The sequence below is a fragment of the Drosophila nasuta genome, chromosome X (assembly GCF_023558535.2).
Source record: "Drosophila nasuta strain 15112-1781.00 chromosome X, ASM2355853v1, whole genome shotgun sequence".
NCBI lineage: Eukaryota > Metazoa > Arthropoda > Insecta > Diptera > Drosophilidae > Drosophila > Drosophila nasuta.
The window spans coordinates 23,772,202-23,789,752 of NC_083459.1; the positions used below are offsets into that span (position 1 = coordinate 23,772,202).

A 17,551-nucleotide genomic window follows, 5' to 3' on the forward strand; every position below is an offset into this window, starting at 1 on the left:
ACACATACACAGAAGTTGAAGAGAAGAAGAAGAAGAATAAATTCACACGCACAACACACGAAACACTTCCACAAAGCATTAAACCTAGAAACTAAGTTTTAATGTTAACAAACAAAAAATCGAAATATCGATAAACGTAGAATGCAAAACACGATATTAAACAAAATAAAAAAAATACAAAATTTAGAGAGCTCGATAAATACGAATAACAAAGTTCAGTGCAATACATTTAATGAAAATGAAAATGAAATGTAAAACTTAAGTAAACATAAAAAGTAGATGAACGATTTTTTTTTGTATTGTATTACATACTTATAAATATTTATAAATAACTAAATATAACTATAAACTAAACTAAACCAAATGAATGCGAGAGAAACTCCAAAAAGAAATCCCAAAAAAAAAAAAAAAAAAACCGAAAGGTAATTTAGACGAATTTTAAAACCCAAATGAAAAACAAAAAATAACGAAAAAAAAACAAAATAGCAGGCTTAACAATTATTGTATTAAATAAAATTAAAATAAAAAACAAGAAAACCAAAAAAAAAAACCAAAGAAATAATAATAAAATGGAAACTATAAATATAAATATATATATATTATGATAAATATAAATATAATAATAATTATACATATATGTAATATGTATTGTATAACAACAAGAATTCTGTAATTTACAAAATATTTTATGTGATCATTGTCTTTTTTTTTAATAATATTACAAGAAATAAATAATTCAAATACAAATAAAGGATATACACAATATCGCAGTTTATATTACAACTTTTGGGGAAATGCAAAGAACTAAATATCCAAATTTTCTTTCATGTTTTTATGAATCAAATTTTCTTCTTTAGGTATTACATATTTTAACAAAAAATAGTTAGCAAAATATAAAGAACAAAAGAACAATTAATACCAATTTATAATATACGAAATATTCCAAATGTATATACCAAAAATAACAAATTGCTTAAAATTTGCAGCAGTCGATCGATTTTAAGAATATACCTTAAAATGGTTGATAATCTGGTATATTTTCAATGCTGCAGTATATTGATATAACAAATATACTTTTTGACATATTTCATAATTTTTCGGTATATCAATTTGGTATATTCAAATGGTAATGCTTTGGTGGACAATCGGGTATATTTTGTACATTATGGCATATTTTTAATGCTATGGTATATCGATATACCGAATATTCGTTTTGATATATTTTTACATTACTTTATGGTATATTTTCAATGCAATAGTATATAGAAATACCAAACATACATTTCGGTATATTTTCTAATATATGATATATCATTTTTGCAGTAGTATACCGATATACCAAGTATTGCACTTTTTGCTATATTCTCAATTCAGTAGTATATGAACCAAATATACAAGTTGGTATATTTTGTACTTTATAGTATATTTTCAATGCAGTAGTACATCGATATACATAACATACATTTTGTATATTTTGTGCTTTTTTCGATATATTAATATGGTATGTTCAAATAATCAAACGAGTAGCAAGTAATATGATAAAATGCTTTGGTTGACAATCTGGTATATTTTATGCTTGATATACCAAACATATGTACATTTTGATATATTTCAGTAGTTTTTCCCTTCATTCAAATGATAATACCGAGTAGCAAGTAATATGAGAAGTAAAAGCGCGCAAATCAAAGAAAGAGTTGACTCAGAAGAGCAAAGGTTAATGATGACAAAAGAAAGACAAAGAGAAAGAGAGAGAGAGAGATGGAGAGAGAGGATTGTGATAGATGAACGCGGCAATTAAATGAAAAGTGCGCCGTTTTCCATTTTTTTTTTGCTCCAACATTTTTTTGGCAGCGTTTTTAATTTCAATTAGCGCGGCGACAACAAAGCTGCCAACTAGATGAAAGCAACTACAATGAGGAAATGAGCTGCAAGGATGGAGGAGAAGTAGAAAGAGGGTCAGGGGTAGAGGGGGAATTGGTCAAAAAGGGGGGGTTGGTCAGACAGTTGTGAGATGGTTGCAATGCCTTTTGCTATTGCTTTTGCCTTTGGCTTTGTTGGTTTTGCAGCCACTTGATTTATGTGGCTTCATTAGACATTCCGCACATAGCCAAAAAGTGCGAGTGTGCAAGTGTGTGTGTGTGTGTGTGTGTGTGTGTGTGTGTGTGTGTGTGTGTGTGTGTGTGTGTGTGTGTGTGTGTGTGTTTGTAGAACAAAATAAGCTAAGTGATTGCCAAAAAACTAAAAGCGAACGAAAACGAAACGCAATTAGAACAAGCTACAAAACCGGTTACATTGTCATCACTGAAAACCCAGTGGAAAAGGGAAGGGAGCCAGGCATGTGTCCGCTTCTGCCACTGATTTAAATTCAAATTCGGATTGGACAACCTCGTTTTTTGGGGTCGCTCTTCTTTGTGTCGAGTAGTTTTCGTAGGCTATTGACCAGGCATGGAATATTTTTGGTTAAACGCGCTCAAAGGCTCAAATGTCCAACTGCACTCCACTGACCCATCCACACCCCTTACCCTTCCCACCCCCTTCCCACTGCTTTGCAACCATCCAAAAGGTTCGATGTTTGTTCGTGTGAGCCGCAAAAATATTTGCATAGTTACCTTTAATGTGGTTCGACAGCGTTTTACGGCGAGGCCAAAAGCGAGTCTTCAATGGAGTGAAGGGGCAAGGGGGCAGGGGTTGTGCCACAGCAGTGAGAGGGGGGCGTGTACTGTGTGTGTGTGTGTGTGGCCTGGCAAGTGGGCGCTGCCCCCCCTCCTCTTCCCCTTCATCTCCCTCTGCTGTAGACGATGACGATGACGACGTCGAGCAAAAGTTCTTCAACAACGTAAACGAACAAAAGTTTTCTTTATGCACACACACACACACACACACACACTCACACACACATACAGTGGCACTGCCGGCATGTAATTTAAAATGAAAAATTCTATTCTTTTGACACACACACAAACACACATACAACCACATACTCACACACACACACACACACACTTGGCGTATACACATCAACAAGCATTGATTTCATTTGCATAAATAAGTCTAAAAAATACATGAATGCCAAGCTGAGAAACCTGCAAACCGACTACAAAATGCACTTTCTTACTTGCATTTAAAATTTATATCTATTCTACATTAATTTATATATATTTTTAAAGAATACTTTACTTAAAATACATTTTAATAGTGCACAAACCTTTCTGAATTCATAGATTATTATTATTGTTACGATTGTTAAGATTGTTACTTCTCTTACCTTGAGGAAACTATAAATATAAAGAAAATATGTGTGATTTTACTTCGTCAATTTGCGGGAGGGAAAACCAAATGATTTCTATTTTACTTTTAGTTAAAAATGTGTAAGGTATATGTAGGAAAAATATGTTGAACTAAATAAAAAAAAGCATCAACAAATTACAAAACCCAAAAGACTCTTCTGAAACATGCTTTGAAAAGAAAACGCAAAGCTAAAAGTTGAGTAAGTAAATATAAATATTTTAAACTAAACATAAAATATGAAAACTCTTTGAGGAAGCCATACAAATTAGTTTTTAAGACAAATGCTTTTTTTTCAATCAACACAATAGTTCAAATGAAAGCTAACCCGATAAAAGCAAAACAGTGCGGTATTATTCGTTAATATACCAAATTAATGTAACGCAAAAATACTAAAATATACCAAAGACTATATTTGGTATATTGATATAGTATCACATTCAAAGAGAGTACATAAACTTCTCAATGATTAGCGGGTATAAAAAGATCTGTGAATTCTAAGCTTCGACAATTCACTTTTAAAAAGTCTCAATGACAATTTGAATACATTGAAAAACATTTGAGAACTACTCGCGACTTTTCAAGCGACTTTGCTGCATCACACATCAATTGAAAGAGTATTGGCAGCAGTGAAAATAAAACTTGAAGCAACTGTAGCTGATTGGGCGTCTACACACACACATACACACACTCACACGCACAGAGACTGATAAAGCAAAAGGTAGCAGCGAAGCAAATTGAAGAAAAAAAACTATTGCCTACTTTTAAGCGCGCAAGCGACAATCAATGGCAACGCAATGAATGTGGCTCCTTCTACCTTCTTCCCCTCCTTCTCCTCCCTCTCCTTTAGTGACAGCACATTACACGCGCAGTCAAAAATCGCATAAATTAAAAAACTGCACATACACACACACACACTTGTTATATGCCTAATGAAAGGCAGGCGAGAGAGTCTGGCAACCCTTTTTTTTGTTGGTCGCTGTCGCCTGGCACATTTGCTGCTGTTTATTTTTAATGTGAACACCCGACCACCTCCAACCCTCTATCTCCCCCCTCCCTCCTTCGCGTTGCTGCTGCCGCCCTCTAGCGGCTGTCGTGCGCCAGCAAGGAAGTAATAAAGTATCTCAAAAGTAACTTATTAACCATGCTGACAACGCTGCCAGTTCCTGTATCTCTTTCGAGTGTGTGTTGTGTGTGTGTGTGTGTTTGTGCGTTGCTCGAGGGCTCTGCATGTGTGTGTGTGTGTTTCTGTGTGCCCCACCCCCGCCTCCCTCCGTCAACGAACGTGTTTCATGTTTGCTAATTGCGAGTCGATTTTTCATTTCACATTTCTCATGAATATCTCCCCGCTTCCCGCAGTCGCAACTCTGTTTGCTGCCTTTCTCAGCGCTTCTCATTCCGTTTACCTGCTCGGTTCTTCAGCCACTTAGCAACTGATTGAGCCCTTTCGTCCAGTCGCCGGAATTTTGTGGTTTTTTCTTTTCGTTTACAATTTCTCATGAGGCAAAATGCTTAATTTAATTACGTAAATTCTTTGCTTTCTTTTTTTTTTGTTGGGGACGCATTGCATATGAAAATTTCATGAAGAAGAGACTTGTGCCCGCACCTGATGTCGCTCTGGACTCTTAAATACCCAAGAGATTTCCGAGGCAAAGTCACACACACACACACACACACACACACACACACTCTGATTGTCCTTTCAGTGAAAAATAGCGCTCATTAATGTTGCTCATTAGCAGCCACAGCCAGAGAGAAGCAACTGAATGAGGTCCTTTTTGCTCCTTAGGTCCTTAGGTCGGTTTTGTTTGTGCTCTCGTCTTCCGTTCCCTGCCCTCCCCTTCCCCAACACTTTGCCTGTGTAGCATTCAACGAGTGTCAACTGGCAAATGATTTGCCATTATTTACTAATAAAACTCATCGAGTTTTACCGCTCACACACACACACACACGCTCGCTGCGCTAATCGAATGTGCAACCCCCTCGATACCAAGACTCCCCCCTCCTTTCCTTCTTCCCTTTTCCTCTCCTTTAGCTGACAAGTTGTCCTGACACTGGCAGAACTCTTAATACGAAGCGACTGCACGTTTGACCGCCGCAGTCCACAAATGACCTCAATCAACATCGACTTTTGCTCCCTTCCTCACTTCAATTCTCTTTCCTTTCTCCTCCTTCCTTGCTCTTTACGGATGCTCCTTCTCCTGCTAAAGTCTCATTCTTCCTCTCCCTTCCTCCCGAAACTTTGTTATCTTGCAACTATTATTTCTTTTTCCATACCTCGTTTCCAGTATGAACAAATAGTTCCTCGTTTCCCAAAATTGTTGCTAATTTGTTTATTCATTTTAGATTTAACAGAGGCATTAGCTTTTAAAATATGAAGTTTCCTTTGAAAAGTGAAAATGCTATACTCGAGAGTGCGATAAAAATACTAAAATATATCGCATTTTGAATAAAAGCAAATTAGTCTTAAAATATACTAAATAATATATCACAAAAATACAAAAATATACCGTATTTGGAGTATCGTTGTAGTACTACATTTTGAATAAAATCAAAAAAAGGTCCGGTGTTATTCTTAAAATATACCGCAAAAATACTAAATTATACCGTATTTGGTATGTCGTTGAAGTAATACATTTTGAATAAAAGTTCTGTATTATTCTTTAAATATGCCAAAATATACCGTATTTGGTATATAACAATACCATATTAATCAAAATATCATTATTATTTATTTTACATTTAACAGAGGTACCTTAAGCTAAGTTCTAAGCTTAGCCTTAATTTGGATAGCACTTAAAAAAAAAAACATTTTCACTCAAGATGTTGTCTTCAAATATTTAAACGTATGAAGCTACTTTAAATATTTAGTATGCAGTATTTCATAATAGTTAATTTGATAGACTTCCAATAGTTTAATATTGCTATTGATTAATCATTTAACATTTGAGAACGTAAAATTAAGGATCAATTTCCCTGTGCAAATTGCACACATTTAAAGCAACTTGAATAACTTTATGTACTTCTTAAAAAAATAGTTTAGAAAATAATTGCTCACTTTCTCGAGCTAAATCAATCAATTTATAATTATATAAAACATTTTTCGGAGTCTCCACTTTTCTCTATTTTGTATTACTTTAAAAGAAATTTAGTTGACGCAGCTCCTTACGACTCAAGTCCTGTTTAATCCAGTAAACTTATTGGAGCCCCATATAAGTTTAAATACTGTTTGCAATTATACAAAAGCTTTCATAAAGAATCATAGAATGATCATAAGAAAGAGAATTAGTGTAGGCAAGGAATCTATCTTAACTATCTTGACGAATAAAAATATTTATGGAGTAGCCAATAAATTATGAATAAACTATTGGTTGAGTAGCGAATGAAGGTTTCTCTTTTTTTTTCGTTGGAACCTTTTTCTTAAAAGGTACGTAATGGCTGCAAAGGAGTTTGAGAGGCCTGCTTTTGAGGTGTTCAATGCTCATAGGGTTTTGATTAATGGTCAAGAAAAAAAAAAACAAGGAATTTGCAACCCTGAGACGATTGCCAATGTCCAAGCATATTGACGGCCAGTTTGATGTGCGCTCCCAGAGGAATTCCCTAAAGGTTTTCTCTCCTCCTTTTGCCTTGACTTCCACCTCGACTAGTTGAGCTGCCATTCAACAAAAACTCTTTCGAGTATTTTGCGGCTCATTCTTTGCATTTAATTTCGTTTATTCATTCGAATGGCCACAAAATGACATTTGCATTTGCCCCAACTGTCTATCCCCCGCCCCGCACTCTAAGAAAATCCCAATCCTGTCCCCCCTTGCTCTCTCTCCTTTCAGTCATATTCACGTCCCAAGTCTCCAGCTGGGCGTCATGTGCTTTACCCCGGGGAACACAAACTGGACATGTAGATGCCCCGGAAAAAGCACAGAAAAAAGTCAGCTGATGAGGATGTGGTTGAGAATGAGGTGTTTGTGGCATGTGGCATGTGGCATGTGGCAACTGTGCCCTAATCTCATAACGAATGAATGCCACATTTGGCAAATTTGTTTTGACAATTGAGAACTGAGTGCGAAATTTATGGAATGCCAAACCAAATGCAGATAAACTATCTATACAAACGACAGCACTCTACTCTGCCTCTCTCTCTCTCTCTCTCTCACTCTTTCACCATCTCTCTTTCTCTCTCTATTCGTCTGCGTAATTAATTCTTTGCTGACTCGGCGATTTGTAGGCCGAGTCGCAAAAAGGCACAATTAAATGCACAGCTACAAGCAAGATAAATGAGCTTAAAATCAACATTTGTTAGTTGACACGACTTTCAAACACTCTGTAAATGGGCATGAAATTGTTTTTAGTTAACACGACTCTTTTCAATAAGAATGAAGTGCACCTAATAGCAGAAAAACAATTCAAAGAAGATGGAAGAATCAACATGACAGCAACAGACCCTTTCATTACAATTGCAAAAAAAGTCAAGTAAGAAAGCTAAAATCAATGAAACCATATTATAAAAATATATACCAGAAAGAAAGAAAGCTATAATCGATAAAACCGTAGTATAAAATTATACCAAAAATATACCGCAAAAATACTAAAATGTACCAGCTGCTATAAAACTATATTATATAAATATACTGAAAATATACCAAAGTCTATATTTGGTATATCGATATTTTACTACATTCATAGAGTATAAAAAATGTCGTATTGTCAGCGAATGCAACTAAAAATAATATACCAATTAAATGTACTAAAATATACCGAAGCCTGTATTTGGTATATCAATATTATAATACATACCATAGAGTATAAAAGAGCGCGCGATATTTACGACAGAGAATTACCCATATGCATTTAAATGTTTCTATATTATTTTTGTATTACAACAATATCATTGTTAGTTTGTTGATTTTGTAATTGAAACTGTCTTGTAATTTATATACTTTATTTATATACTTTTATTTCCAAAATTGTATAATAAAAAATGTAAAATATTTGAAAGACTATTGTTTGTATTACAGTAATGAAAGTTTGTCGATTGTGTGTAATTGAAAAACTTTTCTGAATTTTAACATATTTCACAAATATATTAAAAATATATATACCCTTCGTGTTGCGCACCATACAGGGTATAATAATGCAATGGATTTGGCAGGCAACAGCGCAAATGGCATTTCGAAATCAGAGCTGTTGTTGCTGTTGCCATAACTGTTGCCTATAGGCGTAGCATGCAGCATGCAGCATGTAGCACGTTTGCCACTTGCCACTTGCCACTTGCCACTAGCCAGTTGCCCATCGCCTTGGCCAATGTGGCCAAAAAGCAATTAGCAAAGTTTTTAGCTAGCCGTGGCCCTGGCCAACACAACGACGGACATTATATTTGTGTCTGTGTTGCTGCTGCCTGCAGACCATCATCAATCTGCTGCAGTTCCCCTTTTCTTCCCTCTCTCAACTGCCTTCGCAGGTCAGGGTTGCACCTACTTCAGGGCTGGGGCGTCGAGTCATCGTCATCTTCCAATTATTCATGGATAATCTAACCCAAAATGGGACGTTAATTACGGGCGCATGTCACTGGCACTATGCGCCAAGAGAACACACCTCTCCTCCCCCCTCTCTCATCCCTCTTCTCCACCTCCTACTTCTCCTTTCTCTTCCCCCTCCTCTCCCCCCACCACTTCAGCAGCGCCAAAAAGTTGCACAGCCTCTCTCTGAGGCGATTGCAACACATAAACTACTTATTTGCTTTTTGTCGATGCTCAAAACAAAAACGTTGCTTTGATCCCCACAACCGACTCTTAACAAACGCGAGGGTGGTTTCAACAGTCCTCCATAGTTGGTAATAAAAATATACGTGTATATTTAGTTAAAAATATTTCAAGTAAAAACTGTGCACAAAGAAATTTTAATTCTATCAAAAGGCTAAACTTTTAACTTTAAACATAGTTATTTTAATTAAAAACTATGCATAGAAATTTTATGTATAAATTAATTTTAGATTAATAAAAAAAAACTAAACTTTCAGCTATCAAAACTAGGATATTTTTCTTTCATGAACTTAAGTTAAAACTGTGCATAAAAATTACATATAGAAGGTAACTTTAAATCGATCACAAGCTAAATTTAATTTTTTTATTATTCATGAAAAACTGTGCATATAAATTTTGTAAGGTAATTTCAAATCGATCAAAAAACTAGGCTTTTAACTATATAGTTTTTTATATTAATGAGCTTAAGTAAAAACTAAAAATAGAAATTTTATAGATGTATAAGGTTAATTTAATTACATCACTAGCTAAACTTTATTATTTTATTATTCACGAGCTTAAGTAAAAATGTGCATAGAAATTTTATCATTCAAATCAATCAGCAGTTAAACTTCCAGCTATCTAAACTTATTGTATTATTCTATAGTCTGTTACCTATCAAAATGAAATTTAATTCTAAAAGTTCTACAAAAATATTTACAAATGTAAGCTTATAAAGCCTATCAACTTGCACAATTATATTCATATAAAATCAGGCAACTCTTTGAGTATATCAAACATTATTAAACTATCAAACAAATATATTAAAATCAAGTTTCAACTTACCCACAAAAGTCGACGGCATCTTCTTTAAATTATGTTATTATACACAAGCACAAATACATCACACACTTTTTCCTGAGTGGTAACTTTAAACACAACAAAAAAATAAAAATGATTGAGTTCAGCAAATGTTGGATCAACCCTCGCCAAATATTGCGCTGCTCCATTGGGTGATTAATTAAGCAAATGGCTGCAAAAATGCAATCCGCTGTTTCTGACAAGGCGACGACGGCCAAAAATGAGGAAGGGTAAAAACCGTCAACTAATTAAGAGCAAACCTCTGGCTGCCTCTATAAGATTGCACAATATTGCCAAGCGAGAGCTGCAAAGAAACGTTTTCAAGTATGAATACAGAAATTAAGCAACACAATTATACGTAAATTAATTGAAAATCTTAATAGAGCAATTAATAAAGTAATCAGTTAAATGTCAATACAACAATATTAAATAAAAAAACGTGTAGGCTACAGTATTATTCTTAAAATATGCCAATTTAATATACTACAAAAATAATACAACTTTATATTTCGAAGGATTTGGTATATGAACATTCTAATTAGCTATATATCAATATTCCGTAAAACATTGCAGTATTATTTAAAATACTAAAATATATTGAAGGATATATTTGGTATATCAATATACTATTACAGTCAAAACACACCACACAAAAAAAATTAAAAATAAAAAAAAAATAAAAAAGTTTGTGAGTAATACTATAAAGGAAAAATGGAAAAATGAAAAAGGTAATTATAATTTTAGCTGTTTTCAAATTATAGAGGTAGTTAGAGAGATGACTTTAGAAGGCTTGGGTGCAGTTAAAAAATAGTAAAGTATTTTGAAAGACACAATTTTTCCTATAAATGAAATGGTTTAAAAAAAAAAGACGCTAAATACAAACTAAACATATAAATAATATTATTACAACATTGGTGAAATACATTTACAAAAATGAGAAACGCGTTCGTAGTGTTTTGAAAGTCACTATTTTGGCAATAAATTGAAACGTTATAAATAAATAATCGAAATACAAACTGTATACTAAGCAAATACTTAATATAATTACAACATTGGCAAAAATACATTTTTAAATATGTATTTCAAAAGCAACGCGCGCAATCGATAACAAAAAATTTGCAGGCTGACCATCGCTTGGTGGCGTCTGGTCACCCTAATGCCGGCTATCGAACAGCTGTTTGTTGTGTGAAGCGCACAGCTGAGCGGCGACGCTTTCACTGCCTGCAATTGTTTGTACCGATTAGCGGCATTTCAAACGAAGGAAAAGGAGGAGAGCAAAGAGAGAGAATAGAGAGAGAATGAGCAACATTGTGCAATATATTGTTGTGCGGAGCGATCTGCGAAACACGCTAAACTGGCCGCTGGGCGCTGTGATAGCACAATGTTGCCATGCGACAGCAGCGGTGATGAGTTTGCACGTGGATGATGAGGAGACGCAAACGTATCTCAAGGATCTGGACAACATGCACAAGGTGGTGCTGGAGGCCAAGGATGAGGCGGCGCTGGTCAAACTGAGCGAGAAGCTCAAGGAGAACGAGATCAAGCATAAACTCTGGATCGAACAGCCAGAAAATACACCCACTTGTCTAGCCATTAAACCCTATGTGAAGGAAGCGGTCCACAAATATGTGAAGAACCTCAAACTGCTTAAGTAATCCATAAGAAACTAGACTGGCATTTGTTAAAAATAAAAAGTGGAAAAGAATGGAGTTTTAACACTTATTTTGTAGCACAATTCGCCACAGTTAAAATGCCAATCTATAGATTGGAATATAAATCCTATGTGAAGGAAGCGGTCCACAAATATGTAAAAAAAAACCTCAAACTACTGAAGTATAAGAAACTAGACTGGCATTTGTTAAAAATAAAAAGTGAATAGAAATTGGTGTCTAATACTTATTTTATGGTACCATTCGGTACGCTTTAAATGCCATTCAATAGATTATGATATATGTAGTTTTTATAGTGGAACAACTCTGATTAGCAAACTGCTGACAACCTTCTGCAAACGTTGTAAATCTGCAGTCGATGCAAAAACAGTTCTTGAGAAAGAAAGAGACCGATTGTTACTGCATCCTATTTCAATAAGCGTTCGATTTGGTCAAGCACAAAAAGAAACAAGAGTGCTCGACTGTGAGATACCCGATACCCATTTTAAAAATAAAGCAAATTTACTAAAATATTGAATAAAAGCAAACCAGTGCGATAATATACTTAAAATATACCGGATTAATATACCGCAAAAATACTAAACTACACCATATTTGGTATATCGGTAGAGTTATACATTTTGAATAAAAGGAAAACGTAAAATGTACCACAAACAATACTAAAGTATGTCGTATTTGGTAGAAGACCTACATTCCAAATATGCCAAATTGAAGTATAGATCTATTTCTTATGGTCTCTGAGATCTTGGTATTAATACACACGGACAGACGGACATGATTATATCTTCCAGGATTGACGCTGATCAAGATTATATATAGATTTTATGGAGTCCGAAATGTTTCCTTTTGCGTGGAGTCACGAAGTTATAACACCCTTCTACCCTTTTCGTTGCGGGTATAACAAATGATTAAAGTAAACAAAAGTGTGGAGTATAAGAACACGTGTTCATCAGAAGTTTAATTGCTGCAGACTGCAAAATGGGGACTCCCCGAATTTTCAAAGCTACAGCGGAAGTTTCCACACTCTTATCAAGTTAACAGATCTCGAGGTACCTTTCTACTTTATGGGTTCTAGCACATCTACTACAATGTATCCACAATATTACTATACATTTATAATTCTGATAAATATGAAATGAAAGAATTTGCCACACTTTAGCTTAACTTCGTTTGTGAAGTAATGAAGTCTCGAAATCAATATAAGGTCTTTATATGTACATATTTTAAATGGGGACTTTATACATATTCTAATTGTAAATTGATGAATTCGCAAAAATATGAAGCGGACAGACAAATTAACTATATATTCACTTAATAAAATCGACAAAAACATTGATGACATTAAAAGATTTATATGTATAGTTTGGGGTCATTCAGTTGTTTTTTTGTGTTATTGTAAAATACATAGGCAATGAATTTTCGGGGGGAAAATATACAACGTAATGGTGTAATCGTTATTATTCATTTCCAACGCCAATGCGGATCGACGCAATAATCAGGCAAGGAAATGAAATCAAGAAAGATAGAAAAAAAAAAACAATATAAAAGGAGAAACAAACAAAATAGTAGAATGAGCTTAACATTTCTAAATTTTCGCTTAAAATATGTATTATATAACTTATATATATAGATGTATTTATATGGTCGGATAGAGGAGAGTTCTTTCAAGCTTGATGATGATCTCTGCAGCCCAATTCCTCATTTCCAATTTGTTGTCTTCACACTTTACACTCGATTCTTAGTTTTTAGTTCGTCAGTTTGCGGCGTATAAAGTGCTCAAAGTGACTGCGATACAATATCGTGGCATTCTCCTCACTCGCCTGTTCATCCACCTGCAGCGTGCTCGTCCACTTCCAGAGCAAACGGCGCGAATAGCAATGCCGAAACGAGGAGAAGACCTCGTTGAATTTCCGCGGTTCGATTTGCTCCTTGAAGAGCGACTCTTTCGTATTAGTATTATAGTAATAGATTTGCTGGCGTGAGCGCGAAAAAGCGGTGACAAAATTCATGGTTAGCTCACAGAAGAGAATAATGCCCCCGGGGACAAAGAACTTCTGATCATCGAGGACATAGCCGAAGCGCTGTGAATTATCCTTCAGCACATACTGACGCATCTCGTTGAAGAAACGTCCCATGTCCCGCAGCCTGTAAATAGGACGTGCCCGAATTGCGCCACAGGTGCGATCCTTTTTATGCGGCTTATTCAAACTGCTCGCATATTTGGCGCACATGCTCACACGCTCGAGGAACGGACGCCGTCGGATATCCACGCCACCGAGGCAAATGGCGTCCATGATGTGCAGCGCAGAGACGCACTGTGAGGTGCGTCCTTGGCCGCTGAACTCGAACATGATCTCGCCGAAGAAGATCGATCGTGGTTGCACATTAAAATTCGTCTCGACGAGCTCCCACTTCCGGTGCTCGGTGTAGCGCAGCAAATTGCCCCGCGACTTGCACAGAAAGATGGTGCATCCATTGATGTTTGTCTCTCCGCGTCCGATGGGCATAAAATGCCAATCATCCACATTCAAAATGCTGCTATGCAACGCCATTGCGCTGTTCAACTCGTGCGGCGCATTATTCAACCAGTCACGGTTCTTTGACCAATCCCGCAGCAATTCCTCGAGCAGGCGATCGGTGGTCTTCACCTCGGGCGCCTGACGCAACTTGTCCGGCAGCGTCCATGCCTTGAGGCAATCCTGACGCACCTCAGACTGTCGCGACTCCTTCAGTTCCATGTTATGCGCAAACGCAGCGATCTTACGCAATCCCACGATCTGCGCATTCCCAATGCTGTTGTTCGACTCGATCATATAGTTGATGAACTGTTCGTCCTGTTGCATTTGCTCCCGATTGAAGATCTCCAGCACATCCTGAGGCGTCTGTTCGCTCGCCTCGGCTGCCGCTTGCGACTGCTCGTTGAGCAGCTTATTGATCGCATCCATGTACTCGATGATCGCCTCGGTCTCGGGCAGCTTGTGCTTGCAGACAATGTAACGCTCCGAGTTGGCGGGTCGACTGCTATTTGGTTTGATAATGGCGATTTGCTGAAAGCACTTGTACATCAGATAGACCAAGCCCACGCTGAATGGCGTGAACAGATCGAACAGTTTGCACACAAAGCTCCCGTTGATCCGGAGTATCTTCAGCGCGGTGACAAACTGACACAGATACAACTGCTTTGAGAGTATCTCCTGTATGTTCTCTTGTCCTTCCACCGAGAAACCGCCATCGGCCATGGCAAAGTGGACACCCTCGGGCGTGTGTTTGCGTATGTAGGCGTTGAGCGAATCCTGATTGCTCGCATCGAAGATGTTGCCATCGTCCTTGTCGCCGTAGAACGCATCGAAGGACTCCGGTGAGGCGGCAAAGAATTTATCCAGCTTGAAATCGTTGGCGCCTCGCAGCGTAAAACCAAAACCTTTGGCCTCCCACGATTTGCGATACAGCACGTACTCCGAGAAGCCGCCAGGACCTGTGTTAACAATGGCAAAGAATTAGAAGAAGTGAAGGAATAGGGAGTAATCTTCCTGGCGCAAACCTGCACACATGTCCGCAAAGTAGAGCAGCTCGTTGGGTCCCAACAGCGATTGTCCTTGTGCATCCCGTGGATCTGTAAACATGTTCTCGCACATGGCATCAATGTTGGCCATCTTCACAGCCGCCCGATTGAGAAAGATCGAGCTGCGTATCGTCTCGAAGGGATTGCAACGTGAGCGCGCTCTGCGCATTTCCGTATCGTTAAGATTATCAAACACCGTCTTGGCGTTGAGTATGTGCTGCAATATCTCCGGATCGCAATATTGCGTCTCATCGTCCAGCGTCAGTTTGCGATCCCCCAACACCAGATGCTCCATTAGCTGATCCAGCGTATAGGCGCTGCAATTGTCATCCACCTGACCGTTTAGCCAGACCACGGGCTCCACAATCTTCAGTTCCTCGCAGCTGGGATCCCATTGGCCAGCGGACCAATGGACGGTGTCCAGTTTGAGACCGAAACCACGGCGACCATCCTGTTGGACAGCGATGACGGGCTCGAGGCGACCCTGATTGCTCTTGCCGAGACCTTTGTCGTCCTCGTAACCCATTTTCTTCATCATGCCCATGACCTTGTTCGAATAGCAATAGCTATTGAGCCAGTCCCGTTTGATCTTCTTTGGCGTCGGCTCGAAGTTCTCATCGTCCGATGGTTCCTCCATCTTGTTATCCAGAATTACTGTTGCTCTTGCTCCCACTAAGTTGTTTATCATATATTGTTGCTGTTGCTGCTTTGCCTCAGCTTCAGCTGCTGTTGCTATTGCTGTTGTTGCTATCGCTGCTGCTGCTGCTTCTGCTGGTGCTGTTCTTGGTGATGGTCTTTCGACTTGGCGTCGCACGATAGCATTTTTTTTTCCTGCCCTTCGTTGCGAATGGCAAATGGCGTATTATGTAAATCGATAGTCGCGATGCGTTCAAAACATCAGCTGATGCGCGCGCGCTGCATGTAAAAAACAGCTGTTCGCTAAATTCTCAGAGCAGTTGTTCGACTAATGCGCGCTAAATTTAAAACCCGCAGCAGAGTACACGCAATGATATTTATTTTTATAACTAACGCTGATAATACTATTTGAGACATGTGAACATGGACAATGCAAGTGCTTTTGACTGAACAGCAAACAAAAAAAAAAAAAACTATAACTAAACTGACGCTTTACATCTTCTCGTAGGTCTCGGTGTATGGACAACTGAGACACGAGTGCGTATAGTTGTCCTCCTCTTCGTTGTAGGTGTCCTCTCCAAACTCGTGCTGATGCACAACGCTGGTTTTCTTCGTAAAGAGACTGCTACGCACCTCCATGCGCAACTCTTTCATCTGTTTGTTGTATTTACGTGCCTTGCCCACCTCGCGTTTATCCTCGCGCAACTCGTGCTGACGCGTTAGCTCCTCCTCGCTGCCCCACACCTCCATGGCACGCTTGAGCACCTGCAGATGCAGATACAGCTTCATTTCGCCCCAGCGCACATTGTGCGGATTCTTGCGACTAATGTATCGCAATTTCGGCTCTCGTTTATCAAAGTCACAATCTTTGAGCAGATATTCCGCCTTTGCCTCGGTGCGTGTGATCAACGAATGTCGTTCCTCGGTGTCGCGACACTTGTCACACACCGAATGCCCGAAGTTGTTAAACAAATACGAGTCGGCATATTGATCGCCGCAGTCCAAGCACTCTTCATAGACCACCGGTATGGCAATGGCATCATCTAAGATGGCGGCCGTCGCTTCAGCTGCATCCCCGTTAGCAGTTTTGCCAGTTATTGGCAGCACTGGCTGCTCCAATAGAAAACCGCCGCCGCTGTCAATGTACTTGGTGCCCTGCACTTTGATAATGGCATTGGCCTGGCCTATTTGTTCCTCGCCGCTGTTTCCTTTACTATATACACACACATTTAGCTACAAATGCTTGTGAATTCCATTTGCCACACTTACTTGGTAATATTCTTGTAAGGATGCGAGACGAGCTTTGCCTCGCGCAACTTTTGCGCCTTTGCTTGATTGCGTTCGATGCGCGCTTTCTGTGCATTTGTTAGCTTTGAGCCACTTGCAACAGTTGCCCCCGCAGTTGCAACAGTTTCAGTCTTCGTCTCGTCCGACATTTTTGAAATTGGTGTTTTATTTCGTATCGTTGTGTTTATGTCAATGCTCACTCTTCTTCTTATAACTAGGGCAGTCACCCCTCATATTTGCGCTCTCATTTTTGCGCGCACGCAACAAAATATGAAAAATCAAATTGGCATGCACTTACGTTTTTGAATTTCCATTTGCGTGCTTCGTTTGCTGCTTCGGCTGCTTTTATATTTATAACACTCACTTTTATTACCCAAAATTCACTTTTATTCGCACATTTCAAATAAAACTCGCGCACTCAATTTACCCGCACTTTTCACTGTACAAAAACTGAGCTTGCGCCGACATTGTACAACACCGCACAGCATCGATAACTGTAACGGTACCTGATGTTT

At 38.1% G+C, this 17,551-nt stretch overlaps 3 protein-coding genes and 1 long non-coding RNA gene across 5 annotated transcripts in view; 1 reads left to right on the forward strand and 3 right to left on the reverse strand.

Moving 5' to 3' along the window:
- The window catches only part of LOC132795092 (uncharacterized), a 56,465-nt gene extending 38,921 nt beyond the window's left edge, over positions 1-17,544 (reverse strand). The window contains exons 1-2 of one of the 2 annotated variants that reach the window (XR_009633416.1): positions 17,335-17,544; positions 9,867-10,185 (exon numbers count right to left, since the gene is read on the reverse strand). This is a non-coding gene — a long non-coding RNA (uncharacterized LOC132795092). The remainder of the gene's footprint in view (positions 1-9,866; positions 10,186-17,334) is intronic. The other variant, XR_009633415.1, reaches the window with a different exon arrangement.
- LOC132795741 (putative peptidyl-tRNA hydrolase PTRHD1) lies at positions 11,073-11,724 on the forward strand. Its single transcript, XM_060806616.1, has one exon. It carries the CDS (start codon positions 11,180-11,182, stop codon positions 11,534-11,536), a length of 357 nt encoding a protein of 118 aa, XP_060662599.1. The 5' UTR covers positions 11,073-11,179; the 3' UTR covers positions 11,537-11,724.
- On the reverse strand, positions 12,513-15,919 carry LOC132795090 (cap-specific mRNA (nucleoside-2'-O-)-methyltransferase 1). The gene is made up of 2 exons (XM_060805537.1): positions 15,093-15,919; positions 12,513-15,026 (listed from the first exon to the last, which is right to left on the reverse strand). Exons 1-2 carry the CDS (start codon positions 15,799-15,801, stop codon positions 13,297-13,299), a joined length of 2,439 nt encoding a protein of 812 aa, XP_060661520.1. The 5' UTR covers positions 15,802-15,919; the 3' UTR covers positions 12,513-13,296.
- On the reverse strand, positions 16,112-17,252 carry LOC132795091 (DNA repair protein complementing XP-A cells homolog). The gene is made up of 2 exons (XM_060805538.1): positions 17,019-17,252; positions 16,112-16,962 (listed from the first exon to the last, which is right to left on the reverse strand). Exons 1-2 carry the CDS (start codon positions 17,183-17,185, stop codon positions 16,242-16,244), a joined length of 888 nt encoding a protein of 295 aa, XP_060661521.1. The 5' UTR covers positions 17,186-17,252; the 3' UTR covers positions 16,112-16,241.
- Positions 17,545-17,551: the final 7 nt, after the last annotated feature.